The 16,014-nt window shown below is 37.1% G+C and overlaps 1 protein-coding gene across 1 annotated transcript in view; it reads right to left on the bottom strand.

The window, feature by feature from the left end:
• LOC106882527 (uncharacterized) overlaps positions 1 to 16,014 on the bottom strand; it is a 103,264-nt gene that overhangs the window by 44,085 nt on the left and 43,165 nt on the right. The window contains exons 20-28 of the mRNA XM_089347808.1: positions 14,470 to 14,541; positions 11,686 to 11,757; positions 10,040 to 10,194; positions 8,401 to 8,492; positions 7,413 to 7,596; positions 5,682 to 5,782; positions 4,082 to 4,134; positions 2,835 to 2,995; positions 276 to 390 (exon numbers count right to left, since the gene is read on the bottom strand). Of these exons, the coding sequence (XP_089203934.1) occupies positions 276 to 390; positions 2,835 to 2,995; positions 4,082 to 4,134; positions 5,682 to 5,782; positions 7,413 to 7,596; positions 8,401 to 8,492; positions 10,040 to 10,194; positions 11,686 to 11,757; positions 14,470 to 14,541 (1,005 nt within the window). The remainder of the gene's footprint in view (positions 1 to 275; positions 391 to 2,834; positions 2,996 to 4,081; positions 4,135 to 5,681; positions 5,783 to 7,412; positions 7,597 to 8,400; positions 8,493 to 10,039; positions 10,195 to 11,685; positions 11,758 to 14,469; positions 14,542 to 16,014) is intronic.

Raw genomic sequence — 16,014 nt, 5'->3', positions numbered from 1 at the left:
AAGTACTAAAAGAAAGCTATTATTAAAAGGCTTGAGAATCCTGGAATCACATGAATCTTTACAAATCTTTTAAAGCTTTGTCTAACATTGATAACAAACCAAGCATTGGTAGTTACACCAAAGCAAAATTATGTCACATACCAAGTAAATGTAAAATAGTTGTGTTCAATGATTTGAACTGATGGATGTTAATTCTGTCATCTAAATCTCTTGGAAAAAAACGATGACACTGAAAACTTTGAAATTAGAGAAAGAATAAAACAATACAAACGAACCAGTATCTTGTTGCTATATTCGCATGACATGGAATCGTTGCAAAAGTTCCTACTTTTGTTATTGGCCAGATGAGAAATATATTGTCAGTTAATATTGTGTCTTCATTACAAATCGCTGTAAAAGAAACAAAACGTGTCTTAGAGAATCCATTAAAAAAAGCACATCATACAGTTTGATTCTCTCTAGTCATAGCTCTTTATTCATAACTCATATTCTACCTTGTCAATACAATTCTCTTACATTAGTTATATCCAGTTCCATCGCGTGACTTTTTGCTCCGAGGTCCCATTCCGTCAATCAAAATTCATAATCTACGCACCTTTTATTCATGGCTATATATTACTTTATTCTATCTGATATTCAATATTTCACATTATCCTAAAGAACATCTTTAAAAGTACAACCTGCTAAATTTATTTAGGTCCGTTACAAATTTCAACAAGTAAAACTTCCAGATATGAATAAAAGCTCATTTTTATAATCCAGGCAACTTTCAAAGACAAACACAACACGCTTTTCCCTTCCCGAAATCATTGATCAGTTCAGAATAATCACGCTGATTGCTAAGTTCGTGTTCAATTGATATCATAGACAATCCATGAAGTCTGGTTCAATGTTTGTGGTTCAATGTAGAACTTTTGCAGGTACAATGTATTACCATTTTATTTCTTGAAATTTTCAGTTAACATAATTTAATTCTTGTTCATCTTAACCAAAGTAAATAAACGACTCACCTACGTACTTTGATCTTAACATGGGGCTTCCCAACTGCGGGGGGGGGGCTGCGACTGTAGGGGTTGAGAGGGGCTTAGCGATGGCCCTAGTCATGTCTTCTTGTATTCTCAAAAGGAAATAATCTTTTCAACAGAAACAGAAATGAAATAACTTTACCTGCAGCAAAAGTGTTTCTGAAAGCTGCTGTAGCTGCTGCTGCTGCTACTACTGATGCTGTTACTACTGTAGCTGCTGCTGCAGCTACTACTGCACTGCTACTGCTGCTACTGCTGCTCCTGCTTCTGCTGTTGTTACTGCTGCTGCTACAGCAGCAACAACAACCATTACTACTACTACTACTACTACTACTACTACTACTATTACTACTACTACTATTACTACTACTACCACCACCACCACCACCACCACCACTACTACTACTGTGCATCTGATACATTCTCAACTTTCATCATTTCTTGCAGCCTGGCCAACGAGACTGATAGAATCGGTATGAGGCTTAAGTAAGAAATTAGTTCTGAGGTTGCTTCATTTAAATAAAGATTCTTCAAGACGATGCTCCAGCTTGGCCATAATCTTATGTCTAACACAAGTAAGATATAAAAGTTATATGTATATAATATATATATAGGTGCAGGAGTGGCTGTGTGGTAAGTAGCTTGCTTACCAACCATATGGTTCCAGGTTTAATCCCACTGCATGGCTGGGCAAGTGTCTTCTACTATAACCTTGGGCCAAACAAAGCCTTGTGAGTGGATTTGGTTGACAGAAACTGAAAGAAACCCGTCGTATATATGTGTATGTATATATATATATATATATATATATATATATATATATATATATATATATATATATATCTTTGTATATGCGTGTATATGTTTGTGTGTTTGTGTTTGTTCCCCCAACATCGCTTGACAACCGATGCTGGTTTGTTTATGTCTCCATAATCTAGCCTTGTGAATGGATTTGGTAGATGGAAACGGAAAGAAACACAGGAGGGCATACAAATCTCAGTGGCTCTACCCACCTTTACTCAGATTTAGTAAGAAAGAAGCCCATTGTATATATCTGTATATATATATGTGTGTGTGTGTGTCTGTGTTTGTTCCCACTGCCACCGGTTGACAACTGGTGTTGGTGTGTTTATGTCCCTATAAGATAGTGGTTTGGCAAAACAGACTGATAGAATAGGTACCAGGCTTAAAAAGAAAAAGAAAAAAGCACTGGGGTTGATACATTCAACTATAAATTCTTCAAGACATTGCCCCAGCATGGCCACAGTCTAGTGGCTGAAACAAGTAAAAGATAAAAGATATATATATATATATATATATTCTTTTATTTGTTTCAGTCATTTGACTGCAGCCATGCTGGAGCACCACCTTTTAGTCAAACAAATTGACCCCAGGACTTATTCTTTGTAAGCCTGGTACTTATTCTATCGGTCTTTGACCGACTCGCTAAGTTACGAGGATGTAATCACACCAACATTGGTTGTCAAGTGATGAGGGGGGGGGGGGAAATACAGACACACAAACACACCCACACCCACATACACATGACGGGCTTCTTTCAGTTTCCATCTACCAAATCCACTCACGAGGCTTTTGTCGGCCTGAAGCTTGCGCAAGGTGCCTCACAGTGGGACTGAACCTGGAACCCTGTGGTTGGCAAGCAAGGTTCTTACCACACAGCCACTCCTGCGCCTATATAAATATAATATATATATATATACATGTGTGTGTATACTATTAATGCTATCACCTTGCACTGATAATTATATGATGATGATGATGATGAGATATAAATGATAAGCAACGTACCCCTTTTACCAATTATTTCCACGTCATCTTGTCGAATCCCCAAGTTATGCAATGTCTGCGATGTTTTCAGAATATCACGAATATTCTGCTCAACTTGATCTTTAGTGGTTTTGTATTGTACTGCACAAGATATTGTAAATATTTCTTTATTTGATTGCATTCTGAAATAGGATTAAAAAATAAACATAATTAGTTTTAACAACACTCGCAAGATTTTTAGTATATGCGACCCTACCTAGATGGTTAAAATAAGCTGATCTTGTTTTAATAACAGAAATCTAAATTTCATCGTTATATAACACTAATGGTGAGCTGACAGCATCATTAGCATCTTGGGCGAAATTCTTTGCAGTATTTTGCCCTGGCTTTATGTTTTTATTTCAAATTCTGCTGAGGTTGACTTTCCCTTTCATCCTTTTGAGACTTATAAAAAAAAAAGGACCAGTTAACACTAGGGTCTATGCAATCGATTTAACTATGTCTCTGGCATTGTGAGCAGACATTGGTACTCTATTGCATTTCCACCCATAATCCAAAGGAACATCTAGATATTATAGCAGGCAGGAGAGATGGCTATAGCAGTATAAAGCTGGTAATTACCTTAATCTGAGTGAACTGGAACATTGCAAAATGATATGTCCTGTTCAAGGCCACAACGAGCTGCCCGGACTGGAGATAGATCCTACAATCTACGATTGTCAGTCCAACTATAACAGCTAGACTGCATGCCCTCACTCTCACTCACTCACCCAATCATTCATTCACTCACCTACTCACTCACTCATTCACTCACTCATGCAACCCACTCATTCACCCACTCACTCACTCAGTCACCCACTCACGCAACCCACTCATTCATTCATTCACCCACTCATTCACCCATTCACTCACTCACTAACCCACTCATTCACTCACCCACTCACTCCTTCACTCACTAACCCACTCATTCATTCACCCACTCACTAACCCACTCATTCATTCACCAACTCACTCACCCACTCACTCATTCCTTCACTCACTAACCCACTCATTCATTCACCCACTCACTCACCCACTTACCCATTTTCTAAGTAAGACAAAAACGTACACAATTTATTATAGATATGTCACATGACAAGAAAATTGATTGTGGCATGTTTTACTTATAACATCTTCAGGTGTGTTTCAGTGACTTTTAAATGAATATTAGCAAAATTTCTTTTTACTATTACAAAAGATGAAAAAGAAATGGAAACGTTTTTACTTACCCACAATGTTCAACTTCGAATACGCCTGTCATGCTTAAAAACTCATGTTCCAGCTGCAATAATTGGATAAATATAACTTTTATTAAATACATGTAACTCCAGCCAAATGTGACAAATCGTGTATTAGTTTGTTCACTAACACACACACATTACAGTGTGGACTGGGTGCTTTTAAGGGGCACCTGTACTGACAGGGTCACCAAGTACTTGCCAGGCAAAAACTTTTAAGAAGGGAGGAGGTATTGGAGGAGGTGATGAGGAAAAGGTTATAGTGAGACAGATACAGGTGTCTTGCTGAAGAGGAAGTATAAGTTTACTCGGCTGGAGAGAGAAAGATTAGGGATGAAGACAGAAAAAAGGTATGCTACCGCAAAGAAAATACACGGTTGCCTATATCTATTTCAACTGAGGAAGGTTTATGTAATAGATGTATTTCCCATTTTATATTACCCAAACCCGAAACGTAAGTATTAAATGATTTCAAAATATTGTTATTTGGTTTGACTTCTTTATTGCGCACGTGTGTGTGTGTGTGTGCGCGTGCACGTATTAGTTGTAATAAATATGCATTAATTGTAATAAACGTAAGAAAGTGTACACATTGTAGATTGAGCTGTATTAAGAACCCATCTGGGTTTGACAGAGAAAAATTAGGTGGCTCTCATTTAAAATAAAACCTTTGATCAAAAACAAAATGGATTCAGAAGAGTGGTTTTTATTAGTGAATACAAAACTCGGATCCAGTGAGTATTTGAGTTTCACCTTGAAAGTAAATGGAGATAGTGGTCATTCACTTTGTGCAATCCACTGTATGCTTAAGTCTGAATATATTCATATGCCTGAACAAATTCTCTATATATATACGCTCTCTGTATATCACTATATACATACAAATGTATAAATGTGTGTACAGCTAAGTAATGTAAATACACATACATACCTATTCTTTTCTACTCTAGGCACAAGGCCCGAAATTTTGGCGGATGGTGACAGTCAATTAGATTGACCCAGTAAGCAACTGGTACTTTATCGACTACGAAAGGATGAAAAGCTAAGTCGACCTCAGCGGAATTTGAATTCAAAACGTGAAGACAGATGAAATACTGCTACGCATTTTGTCCGGTGTGCTAACAATTCTGCCAGCTTACCACCTTACATATTAATTCACAACTACGCTAAAGCACGCACAGAGGCACACATGTGAAACTTCGTATAAAACGTCAATTTGTGTTTGAGTATGGCCATTTGCAAAGTTGTATATTTCTTGTATGTTACTATGGAAGCCAACAAACAGAAAACAACCGCCAACTGCAGTGTTGCTGGGCAGTTCTTGAATTAGACAAGTTTTGTTTAGTTGATCCTTTCTACATACTTTTTGATTAAGAATTGAACAGTATTGCCCCCTAGAAAGGGCTACTCAGTCAGTTGAGGTGCTGCTGATACACCAGACTTTGAAATTAATACTAGAGGTAATTTTATCGACTGAATTCCATTAAAGCAATGCCCAATTGTGACTGTAGTCTAATGATTGAAACCACTAAAAGAGTAAAAGTTTATACAGAAGGAGAAGATAAAAGTAAGAAATGAAATAGTTACTCACAGATTTGGATATGTCTTTATTTAACAATTGGTTCTGGCTCCCAGAAGTCAAAGATGGGTTCACAGTGTAAATCAGATGGAATTCAAAAGTATTATACCACTCTATGGAAGAATATAAAAAAAAAAACAGAAGAGAAACAATGAGATATAAATGAGATCCATTGAAGATATAAATATAAAGTAACTGATGCAAAGTATATTAAAGATTTATAAGTCACTATTGAGTCTTACTTTTGAATAAGCAGTGCAATATTCTCACTTTTAAGTTTATTGCCGTACAGTTTCTATAGAATTCCAAGCCAGCACTGCAAATTACGACGTTTAGTATACGAATACGTTTTTGTAAACAATGCAACCGAAGATAAAGAAAATAAGCATTGGGTGTACATACATATTTCCAGTGTTATTGCTCTTTCATCAGCACCACCTCCTACCCTTTAACTATCCACAAACGCATTGCTAAAATACCCAATAAGTGGAGGTGTAAGACTATTGGATAGACCAATTTACATATCTGACACATTCCTGGTGACTCATATGTACACATTAATCATTACCAAGGACACAATCTTTTGTTCTGCAGCTATTATATACTACCAGGTCTAAATGTAGATATATCTACAATAACAGTGTGGTGAGTAATGCAGAGAGAAGGGAAGCTGTCAACAGATCCAGTACACATAAAACTGACAAGTGCTTGAGCACCATACAATTCAATTTTTCTGTCAACCACAAGAGAGAGAGAGAGAGAGAGAGAGAGAGAGAGAGAGAGAGAGAGAGAGAGAGAGAGAGAGAGAGAGAGAGAGAGAGAGAGTACAGAATTGTTAGAAGCGTGGAAAGTTAGTAAAATGTTGATTAGTCTATATTACATTCTTCAGGAATATAGTATTACCATTAATAACTGTCAGTAGGTAACTGAAGTAATTAATAACCCTTACTCTATGGTACGAGTGGTAGGAATATTGGGAAAATGGTTAGTGTTTTATACCTTGCAAAGCTGAATTCAACCCCTAGTGCTGATTATATTATGGAGAAAATCAGGGTCATTGCCCTACGTACGTTTATAGTCTGATGAAGTCGTCAGTTATGAGATCTGTATTAACCATACTTTGTACTCTCTGCTTGTTTCAGTGAAGAATTACGATCCTGTGTCGACACGATACATACATGCAACTTACATTCTGGAATATATATATATATATCTCCCAAAAATCCAAAGAAGAAGAACAAACACAAAAAAACACAACAACGCGAGTACATGGTACATGTAATGTATTAGCAGACGCTCAGGGAAGGAAAGAAAGATGGTTTAACGTTTCGAGCAGACGCTCTTCTTCGGAAACAGAGGAAAGTCCAATAGAAGAGAAGACGGAAGAAGAAAATCACCAACGATTCACACACACACACACACACACACACGACTGCGTGAATGCATGTATATATGTGGTGCCAAGACGTCTTGTCTTGCAATCATATATCAATAGTTTGCAAGATTAAATCTGATTCCTTGGCAAAGATGATATTTTCATAGGTTCCCATGGAATAACTGACCCTTGCTTCACACCATAGAATTATTGACCCTTGCTTCACACAGACTACTACTGTGCTTGCTAAAGTATTGTTATGTTTTATGTATAATTATCATAAAATAATTTTCTCATGTGTCAATCATATAACGTCTTGACCATTGATAAATCAGGCGTAATTACATCAGAGAATAAACGACACTTACCATTGAAACCGCTCTTGCTACATAACTTTCCAGTACAACAACCAACACAAGAAGTTTCACTACTCTTCGTATTACAGGTAAGGGCATTATTTCTCATAGCTTCAGTACATTTTCTGTATGTGCTGCAGAATCTTTTTAACTTCCGTGTTTCACTAGTCATTGAAACTGTATTCTGACATACAGGCTGTAGTAATAAACAGAGAAGTTATATACTGCTACTGCTGCTGCTGCTGCTACTACCACTACTAGCAATGATTATAAAAATATTGTTTGTTTTATCAGCCACAAAGGTACTAAAGGGCATAAAAACATGAAACTGCCATAAGTTACATCGTCTAACGACAAAAGAGTCCATAACAAGCAAATTTATATATACATAACAAACAAATTAGCTGGTTAAAAAATCTCTATAAGAGATGAAAGCATTAGCTATTCTGAGAAGTAATGATTATCGCCACTTAATCATGGCTCTTCCATAGAAACCAACATTACTGCTATTTTTAACCCCAAGAGGACGCCTCTTCCAGCTGGTTATTTGATACAATCTCCACCCTATATATACGCTGTATATTCCAAACAGGGGAGAGAACTCGCACATTTTTCTAGCCACGAGACATGTGATTATGCGGTTTCGACCTCTTTGTGGTCTTACTTGTTGGTGGATACTCGCCCACTAGAAATAGCAGGAGTTCACTCCAGCTTGCAATACAATGAAAACAAAGTCACACATGGTCACTGATCTTGCAACAAGCAAACTAGTTAATTTCTTCATTGAAAGATCAGTGACTATGTGCTACTTATTTTTCTATAACTCTTGTGAGTGTTGTCTTCTTCCTATATGATGATTTACGACTCAAATAATAGTGATGAAAATATTTTGGTGGAAGATATCATAACATCAACTCATAAGATAATATTTACACAGTTTTCACATATTTATATTTTAGTGACATATAACACAAAAGTAAAAAATAACATTTTAATTTACCTCGGCACCTGGACAGCTTGTCACATCAGAATCAGTGCACATGATTGTCGAACATGTTTGACATTGCAAATTCTGTTGAAAAAGTTTGTAGCCTTAAGAATAAAAGAAAATATGAACAGTTATGAATCAGACTCATCCTGTATCGAAATAATATGAAATATTTAGTTTGTGACGAAAAGTAAATGTGAATATGGTAGTGTGGAGATCAATACATAATAAATATAAGTTAAATTGAATGTGGTGTGATAAGGTATTAACTTTGAATTTTAATTTAAGTACGGCAATATTTTTCAACATTAAACCATCAAATGAACGTAATTAAATGTTTAAATTAGTGTTGTTTACAACACACAAAATAATGTAGGACTGTTTAATTAATAAAAAAAAAAACTATTCACGGTGTGGAGAGAAATACTTCTTTGAATTAATCTCATTGTATTACTGGTTCATGTTTATCGGGGGTGATTGAACTGTCAAACTGATCTCATCTGAGAGCACAGGAGGCCAAAAACGAAACCCTGTAACTTATATCATCTGATAGGATACGACTGATGCCAAAACAGCATGTTTTCAGTAACAACAATGATAACAGTTACAATTCCTTTTTTGCTTTTACACAACGCCACAAAATATTTGGGATGACACATTGTTAATCTGGTAGTCATTATCTTCATCATCATCGTTTAACATCTGTTTTCCATGCTAGCATGGGTTGGACAGTTTGACTGAGGACTGGCAAAGTCAGGAGGCTGCACCAGGCTCCAATCTGATCTGGTAAAGTTTCTACAGCTGGATGCCCTTCCTAACGCCAACCACTCCGAGAGTGTAGTATTTGCTTTTTACAAGCCACTGGCACAGGGGCCAGTTAGGTAGTACTGACATCGACCACGCTCAAATAGTGCTTTTTACATGTCATGGGCACAAGATCCAATCAGGTGACACTGGCAACAACCACGCTCAAATAGTGCTTTTTACATGCCACTGGCTTGGGAGCCAGTCAGGCGGCACTGGCAACGACCACTCTTGAATGGTCCCTTTTACGTGCCCCCGGCACTCGAGCCGGTCAGGCGGCACTGGCAACAACCAAGCTCGAATGGTGCTTTTTATGTGCCACTGGCACTAGTATTTATTCTGTATGGGTAGTTTAGAGCAGTCTACTGAAGAACAACTTGCTCAGAGTCGCTTGCTGTGATGTAGAGCTGTGTACTCTGGAGTGCAGAACTCTGAGTCAGAAATGATCCGAGAAGCTAAAAAGAGGACAACTGCACAGAAAGCAAGAGTCCCATCGACTTCTGATTCTGCTGTTACAGACCCCCTTTGTAACCATTGATTTCATTACTAAAATGGGCCTAGTAAGTCACCTCAGGACTCACAAAGTGTAAAGCTGATAACCTGATGCTCTTCAGAGACATTAAAGATGAACCTGATAATAATAATAATGTAAATAATGTATTTCATCGACCCTAAAAATATAAAAGGTGAAGTGCACATCGGCAGGGCTTCAATACAGAACTTAAAGGTATGTTGCTAAATATTGCGAAGGCTTTTGGTCATTTATCTATTGGTCATATCATTATCCTACAAAATGAGGGTAATAATAATAAAGTAACAACGAAAGCAACGAAAAATTTTTAACTACTTTCACATTGCGAATATTTCAATATTTCTATTAATCTGTTCTGTTCATTTAGGCACGAGCCAAAAACATTCACATGTCTGCTATATTCTTGGTTCATATAATCAACAAAAGCTGGCAGATGACATCTACAGGCCATGCTATTGTGTCTCAAGTCACTGTAATTATAAAGAGATCAACAAAATTTGCATAAGATCAATTGAGAAATCTTTGATTTAATTTAACTCAAGAATCATGTAATTTAGAAACTATATAACACGTGTGTGTGTGTGTGTGTGTGTGTGTGTGTGTGTGTGTGTGTGTGTGTGTGTGTGCGTGCATGCATGCGTGCATGTGAGTGTATGTCGTTATTCAGTTTTATTTCAAGATTTCTTGCCAATAGAGAAAGAACTGGTTTCTAACCTAGATCCAAGGGTCTTTCATTGGAATTTCAACATCAACAGCAGGGTATTTTTGTATGTATGTATGTATGTGTGTGTTTTTGTGTGTGTGTGTATGTATGTATGTATGTATGTATGTATGTACAGGGTGTTCGGGCTAAATGTGACAGTTTGCATAAAAGGTAAAGAAACCACAATATCCCACTGAAAACTAAAATTATTTTAAAAAATAAAAAAACTCCAGCTAGATTATGGCTGGTAGATAACAGTTTACCCAGATTAGCCACGCTCAGCTTCCACTGTGGGCTCAAGACAGCTCCGGAACCTGGCAATGCGTTCCTCACTCTGCCCCTCTAAAAATCCTTGAATGTCTCTTTGATCTTGGCCACCTGTTATTTGAATGCAGACTTCATCATTATCTTCATCATCATCATCATCGTTTAACGTCCGCTTTCCATGCTGGCATGGGTTGGACGGTTTGACTGAGGACTGGTGAGCCAGAGGCTGCACCAGGCTCAATCTGATCTGGCTAAGTTTCTACAGCTGGATGCCCTTCCTAACGCTAACCACTCCGAGAGTGTAGTGGGTGCTTTTACGTTCCACCGGCACGAAGGCCAGTCAGGCGGTTCTGGCAACGACCACGGTCAAATGGTGTTTTTATGTGCTACCTGCACGGGAGCCAGTCCGGCGGCACTGACAACGATCACGCTCGAATGTTGTTTTTCACGTGCCACCGGCACATGTGCCGTAAGGCGACGGTGGCAACGATCATGCTCGAATGGTGATTTTCACGTATCACCAGCAGGGGATCCAATCCGTGGCCCTGGCAATGACCAGGTTCGGATGTGCTTTTAACGTTCCAGTGGCACGAGTGCCAATCAGGCGGTACTGTCATCGGCCATATCAGCGATTTTGATTTGTTTCAATAGGTCTTCAATAGGTCTTCGCAAGCAAAGTTCATTGTCCAATGAATGAGGGGTTCTCATAAGTGGGCTGGTTACACCCCACGTTCGGATGTGCTTTTAACGTTCCAGTGGTGCGAGTGCTAATCAGACGGTACTGTCATCGGCCACGTCAGCGATTTTGGTTTTGACTGACTTGACAATGACAAAGCACAATACTTGGAAATAATTGTTTTAACCCAATAAGATTTAAACAAATGTATCGCTATTTAGTGCCAACTGTTTCAAACCAACTATTGTGAATTTGAAGATATCTTTTTATAAAGTGTTTGATTTTCTTATAAACAAAGAACTTTGATAAGCTTACATGTTAGTTATGCTGGATAGGAATAAGAAAGTGCCGTCTTCATAGTCTTGTATTCGGTTATTGCTCAAATTTCTGAAAGAATGAAATAGATAGATATTATGTATGTTAAAATCAGTAAAAGGCAATAAAGCTACTTTCTCCAGTTTGTAAGTATTGAAAGTTCTTTTAAGTCCTCACTGACTCAGTAAGTTCTCATGAACATGGGGCAGTTCTTTATTTTTTCTTTATGATTCTCCTGTCTGTGTATTTTGGAAAGGATTGGTTACATCAATCTGATTTAGATATGCTAATGAAAGCAAAACTCTTTTGTGAAGTCCTAATAACACAATAAAGAGCAAAATATAATACAAGTAAAAATCACAACAAAGTTAAAGGGGCCAGCTGAGCAAAGAAGGATGTTTAAAAAGCTTGGTTTAGAAACAAGCCTCCCCTTTTGCGCAGGTGATACACGAGACACGAAAAGTTACATCAAAGACAGTAAAAAACGTTTAAGCCTAAGTTGTAGAAAGGTTTAAGAATTAATCTGGATGCTGATTTAAGATTAGCCAATAAAATATTATGGCAGACACACACCGACTTTGTAAAAAGAAGCACTCTCCTACACCTGTTATTAAGAACTCAGCTGCAGTTCTTCTCTCTGCAGAGAAGAGCACCCTTGAAAGCTGGAGAGAATACTTTGATTATCTCCAAAGTCCAGTCACAATAGAATCTTCTGGTAGACACGAGGTGCATTTAAGGAAGAAGCTAACCTCCCAGATGTCAGAGAGGAAATTAAAGTATTCGAAAATGGAGAGGCTGCTGGAGAGTATGCAATTCGATGTGTAATATTAAAAAGACCTTAAATAGAGATGGTAGTTTCTCAGGCTGACTCATGTATGCCAGATGGTTTGGAGCTCTGGAAAGATACCAATCCAATGGCAATCTAGGGTGATATTCAAGATTTTTAAAAAGGGAAAGCATAGAGGAATCTCCTTGGGCCTCCTTGGTAAAGCCTAGGCTAGGTGTCAGAAAAAAGAGGTTTAAGTAAATTGCTGAGACTAAGCTAACTGAAGGAATGAGTAGCATCTCTCCTGAATGCAGCACAACCAACCAGATCTTCACTCTACAGAATATCTTCAAGAAATCGAGGGAACATTACAAAGATGTGTACGCTTTCTTTGTAGGCCTTGAAAAGGCATATAACCATGATGGTGATATATGCTGTGAAGAATTTATGATTATTGAGCATTTTCTGGTTGCTGTGAAGTTCCTATTTGTATGCTCTGGTGTCGACTTATAGTAAATAAATCTTCGTATAGAATACAGGATTAATTCAATCAACGGAACAGCCTGCTCGTGAAATTAATGTGTAAGTGGCTGAGTATTCCACAAACATGCATACCCTTAACGTAGTTCTCAGGGAGATCCCGCATGACACAGAGTGTGACAAAGACAGCTTTTTGAAATACAACTCGTTTTTGCCAGCCACGCAGACTGAAGCAACGAGAAATAACGTGTCTTGATCCAGGACACAATGCATCGGCAGGAATCGAACTCACAATCTTACAAGCCACTTGCCTTCATATATATATATATATATATATATATATATATATATATATATATATATATATATATATATATATATAAAAGAATATAAATAATATATAAACATATGCATATATCTATATATATATATGTGCATACCTACATCTATCTGTATACATACATGCATATATGGGTACAGGACATCAGAAAAACGTTAAACACAATGAGAAACGAAAACGTAAAGACGAAAATAGAAAACGAATTTTTTTCGAACAATGAAAAAAGCAAACAAAGAAACGAGACATGCAACATGAAGAGTATAACCCTTCGTCAGTTGTCCCTGTTCCATCTACTCTGCGTTTCGAAGGCAAGGACAATACGCGACTTCGTTGGAACAGTCCTTCCCGCAAAGCAAATTAAATAAAATTTGGAATTTTTTGCGGAGGGTGAAAGTGTTAACAAGAACAAGACAGTGAGAGCAAGACAGTAAAATCAGTAAGAACAGGACAGTGAGGACAAGACAGTAAAAACAAACAGTGAGGGCTATTAAGCTAAGACGATAGAAAAATTATTATGAATGCTAAGATAGACGTGCGCGAGAGAAGAGATGATAACAGCAATTTTACATTAAATTGAAAGATAACAGGACATTTTTTGCAAAGAACATTTATTATTCTTTTTACAAGAATAGTGTTGACAGTGACTTCAAAGTTTCGGTCTTCATGGCCTTTATTGGACTGTCAATCCAATAAAAGCAAAGCTAGTCGAAACTTTGATGTTATTGTCGATACATGCAGTGGCTTTTAAAACTAGAAAGTCGCGTGCATTTTTTGTTGCAGATGTGGCATTCATATCTGTGTGTTGCAAGTAAGTATTCTCTCGGCACAACATCTTGATTATGAACTTTTATGTGCCTTGTGAGTTCAGATCAGCTGGAAAATTTCTTACTACGTATCAGATTCGCTATCAGAAATTATTAAGTTCATAAACATATGTTATGCATAATATTATACACAAAAAGTCAAGGAAGACAGTGTAAATACATGATACCTCATATGCTTAAATTTCACACATGCATTCACGTAAAGACACAGACCTGTGTGTGTGAGAGAGAGAAAGACAAAGAGAGTGAGAGAGAGTATATGTGGACAAAAAAAGAGAGACTAGGAGAGATAAACTGAGAAAAAGTGATAAACGAAGACATTGAATTTTTAGAAGTGTTATCGAAACTCTTTCAGCATGTCAGATCCAACTTACAATGTCCTTAAATTTCCAAGGGTGTTGAAAGTTCCTGCCCCAATATACGTGATGTCATTATGAAGGAGAGATCTGTAACATAAAAATGGAACCAATAAGAAGCCATACAAAACAGATTTGTCATAAAATATAACATATTAGGGTTAAAGAATTAAGTTTAATACAAGATAAAAAATTGTTATTTACAGAAAATGAAAAATAGAGATATTTTGGTTAAATTTAATATGTGCTCTTCAGATTTGCGTAATATATATAATAGGAAATGCATCAATTACATAAACCTTGCTCAGTTAAAACATCCAAAAAATTTTTGAAATGCTTTAACTGAGAAAAGTTTACATAATGGATGGATTTCCTATCATACATATTACATAAACCTGAAACGTTCATATTAAATGATTTCAAAATATCCTTCTTTGATTTGACTTCATTATTACAACTTATATAACTCAATGCCAATACAGACGAGTCAGTCTAGACTCCACTTATGTGGATACTCTAACAAAAATTTGGAGTAGTTTGTTATATTTGAGTTGAAAATTCTAATATCATGCACCGCTTCTTAACTTAACAAAATATCTATCTATCTACATACATATGTATACATATATATGTATCTTGCACACATACAAATATCTATGTATGTGTGTGTATGTGTGTGTGTGTGTGTGTGTGTGTGTGTGTGTGTGTGTAAGTACTCAACACGAGTGTGAACACAAACACACACACATATATATATATACACATACATACTTACATATGTGTATACACTACGATGTCATCATGAGTGGAGTATAAACTTTGTTAAAACTAGCAGCTAAATCCTTTACAAATCACACAGCAGTGTCTTGATATATGCATAATCAATGTATTCTAAATATACTATAGATAAGCCACAACAAAATGTTTATAGACAAACTTGCACACACACGCGCGTGCACGCACTGATACGCTTCATGTATTCACACATACACAGATCTACAGTAACGCTAACATATACATAAACACATTCACACACACAAATTAATTAGATGCCCGGCATTATCCTCACCGAGTAAAGCAGCAGCAGAAAGTGTTGTGGTTCACACATGTTATCTCTAACCGTAATTCCTTGAAAATATTTGATAGTCACACTTTAAGAGTTTACTTTAGCGGGGCATCTAACGTATAGTAAATATTAATTGATAGGCTCATATCTGTAGTAGAGGCAAGATGCTCATGCTGGGGCAACATGTCCTTTTCACAGCCACGGTAAAACAGAGACAGCTATATATGAGGCATAGGTGACGCCAAAGCACACCAGCAGGCAGTCAAATGTGCAGCAGTATGTGGACACGATAGAAGGTCCTTTCAGTACCAGATTCAACAACCCTAAGTTTTCCTCTAATGTGAAGGAGAGACACAATGCCACAGATCTGGCCAGATATGTATGGACGTTGATGGAAAGCACCATAAATCATAACATCAAGTGGAGAGTCCTAGAGAAGTGCAAGCCTTATTTCAACAACAGGTGTAAGCGTTGGCTAAGCAAGGCGACAAAGGAAT

The sequence above is a fragment of the Octopus bimaculoides genome, chromosome 2, assembly GCF_046866305.1.
Source record: "Octopus bimaculoides isolate indiv1 chromosome 2, ASM4686630v1, whole genome shotgun sequence".
Lineage (NCBI taxonomy): Eukaryota > Metazoa > Mollusca > Cephalopoda > Octopoda > Octopodidae > Octopus > Octopus bimaculoides.
The sequence above is the reverse complement of the archived record's forward strand: the minus strand, read 5'-3'. Positions and strand labels throughout refer to the sequence as shown.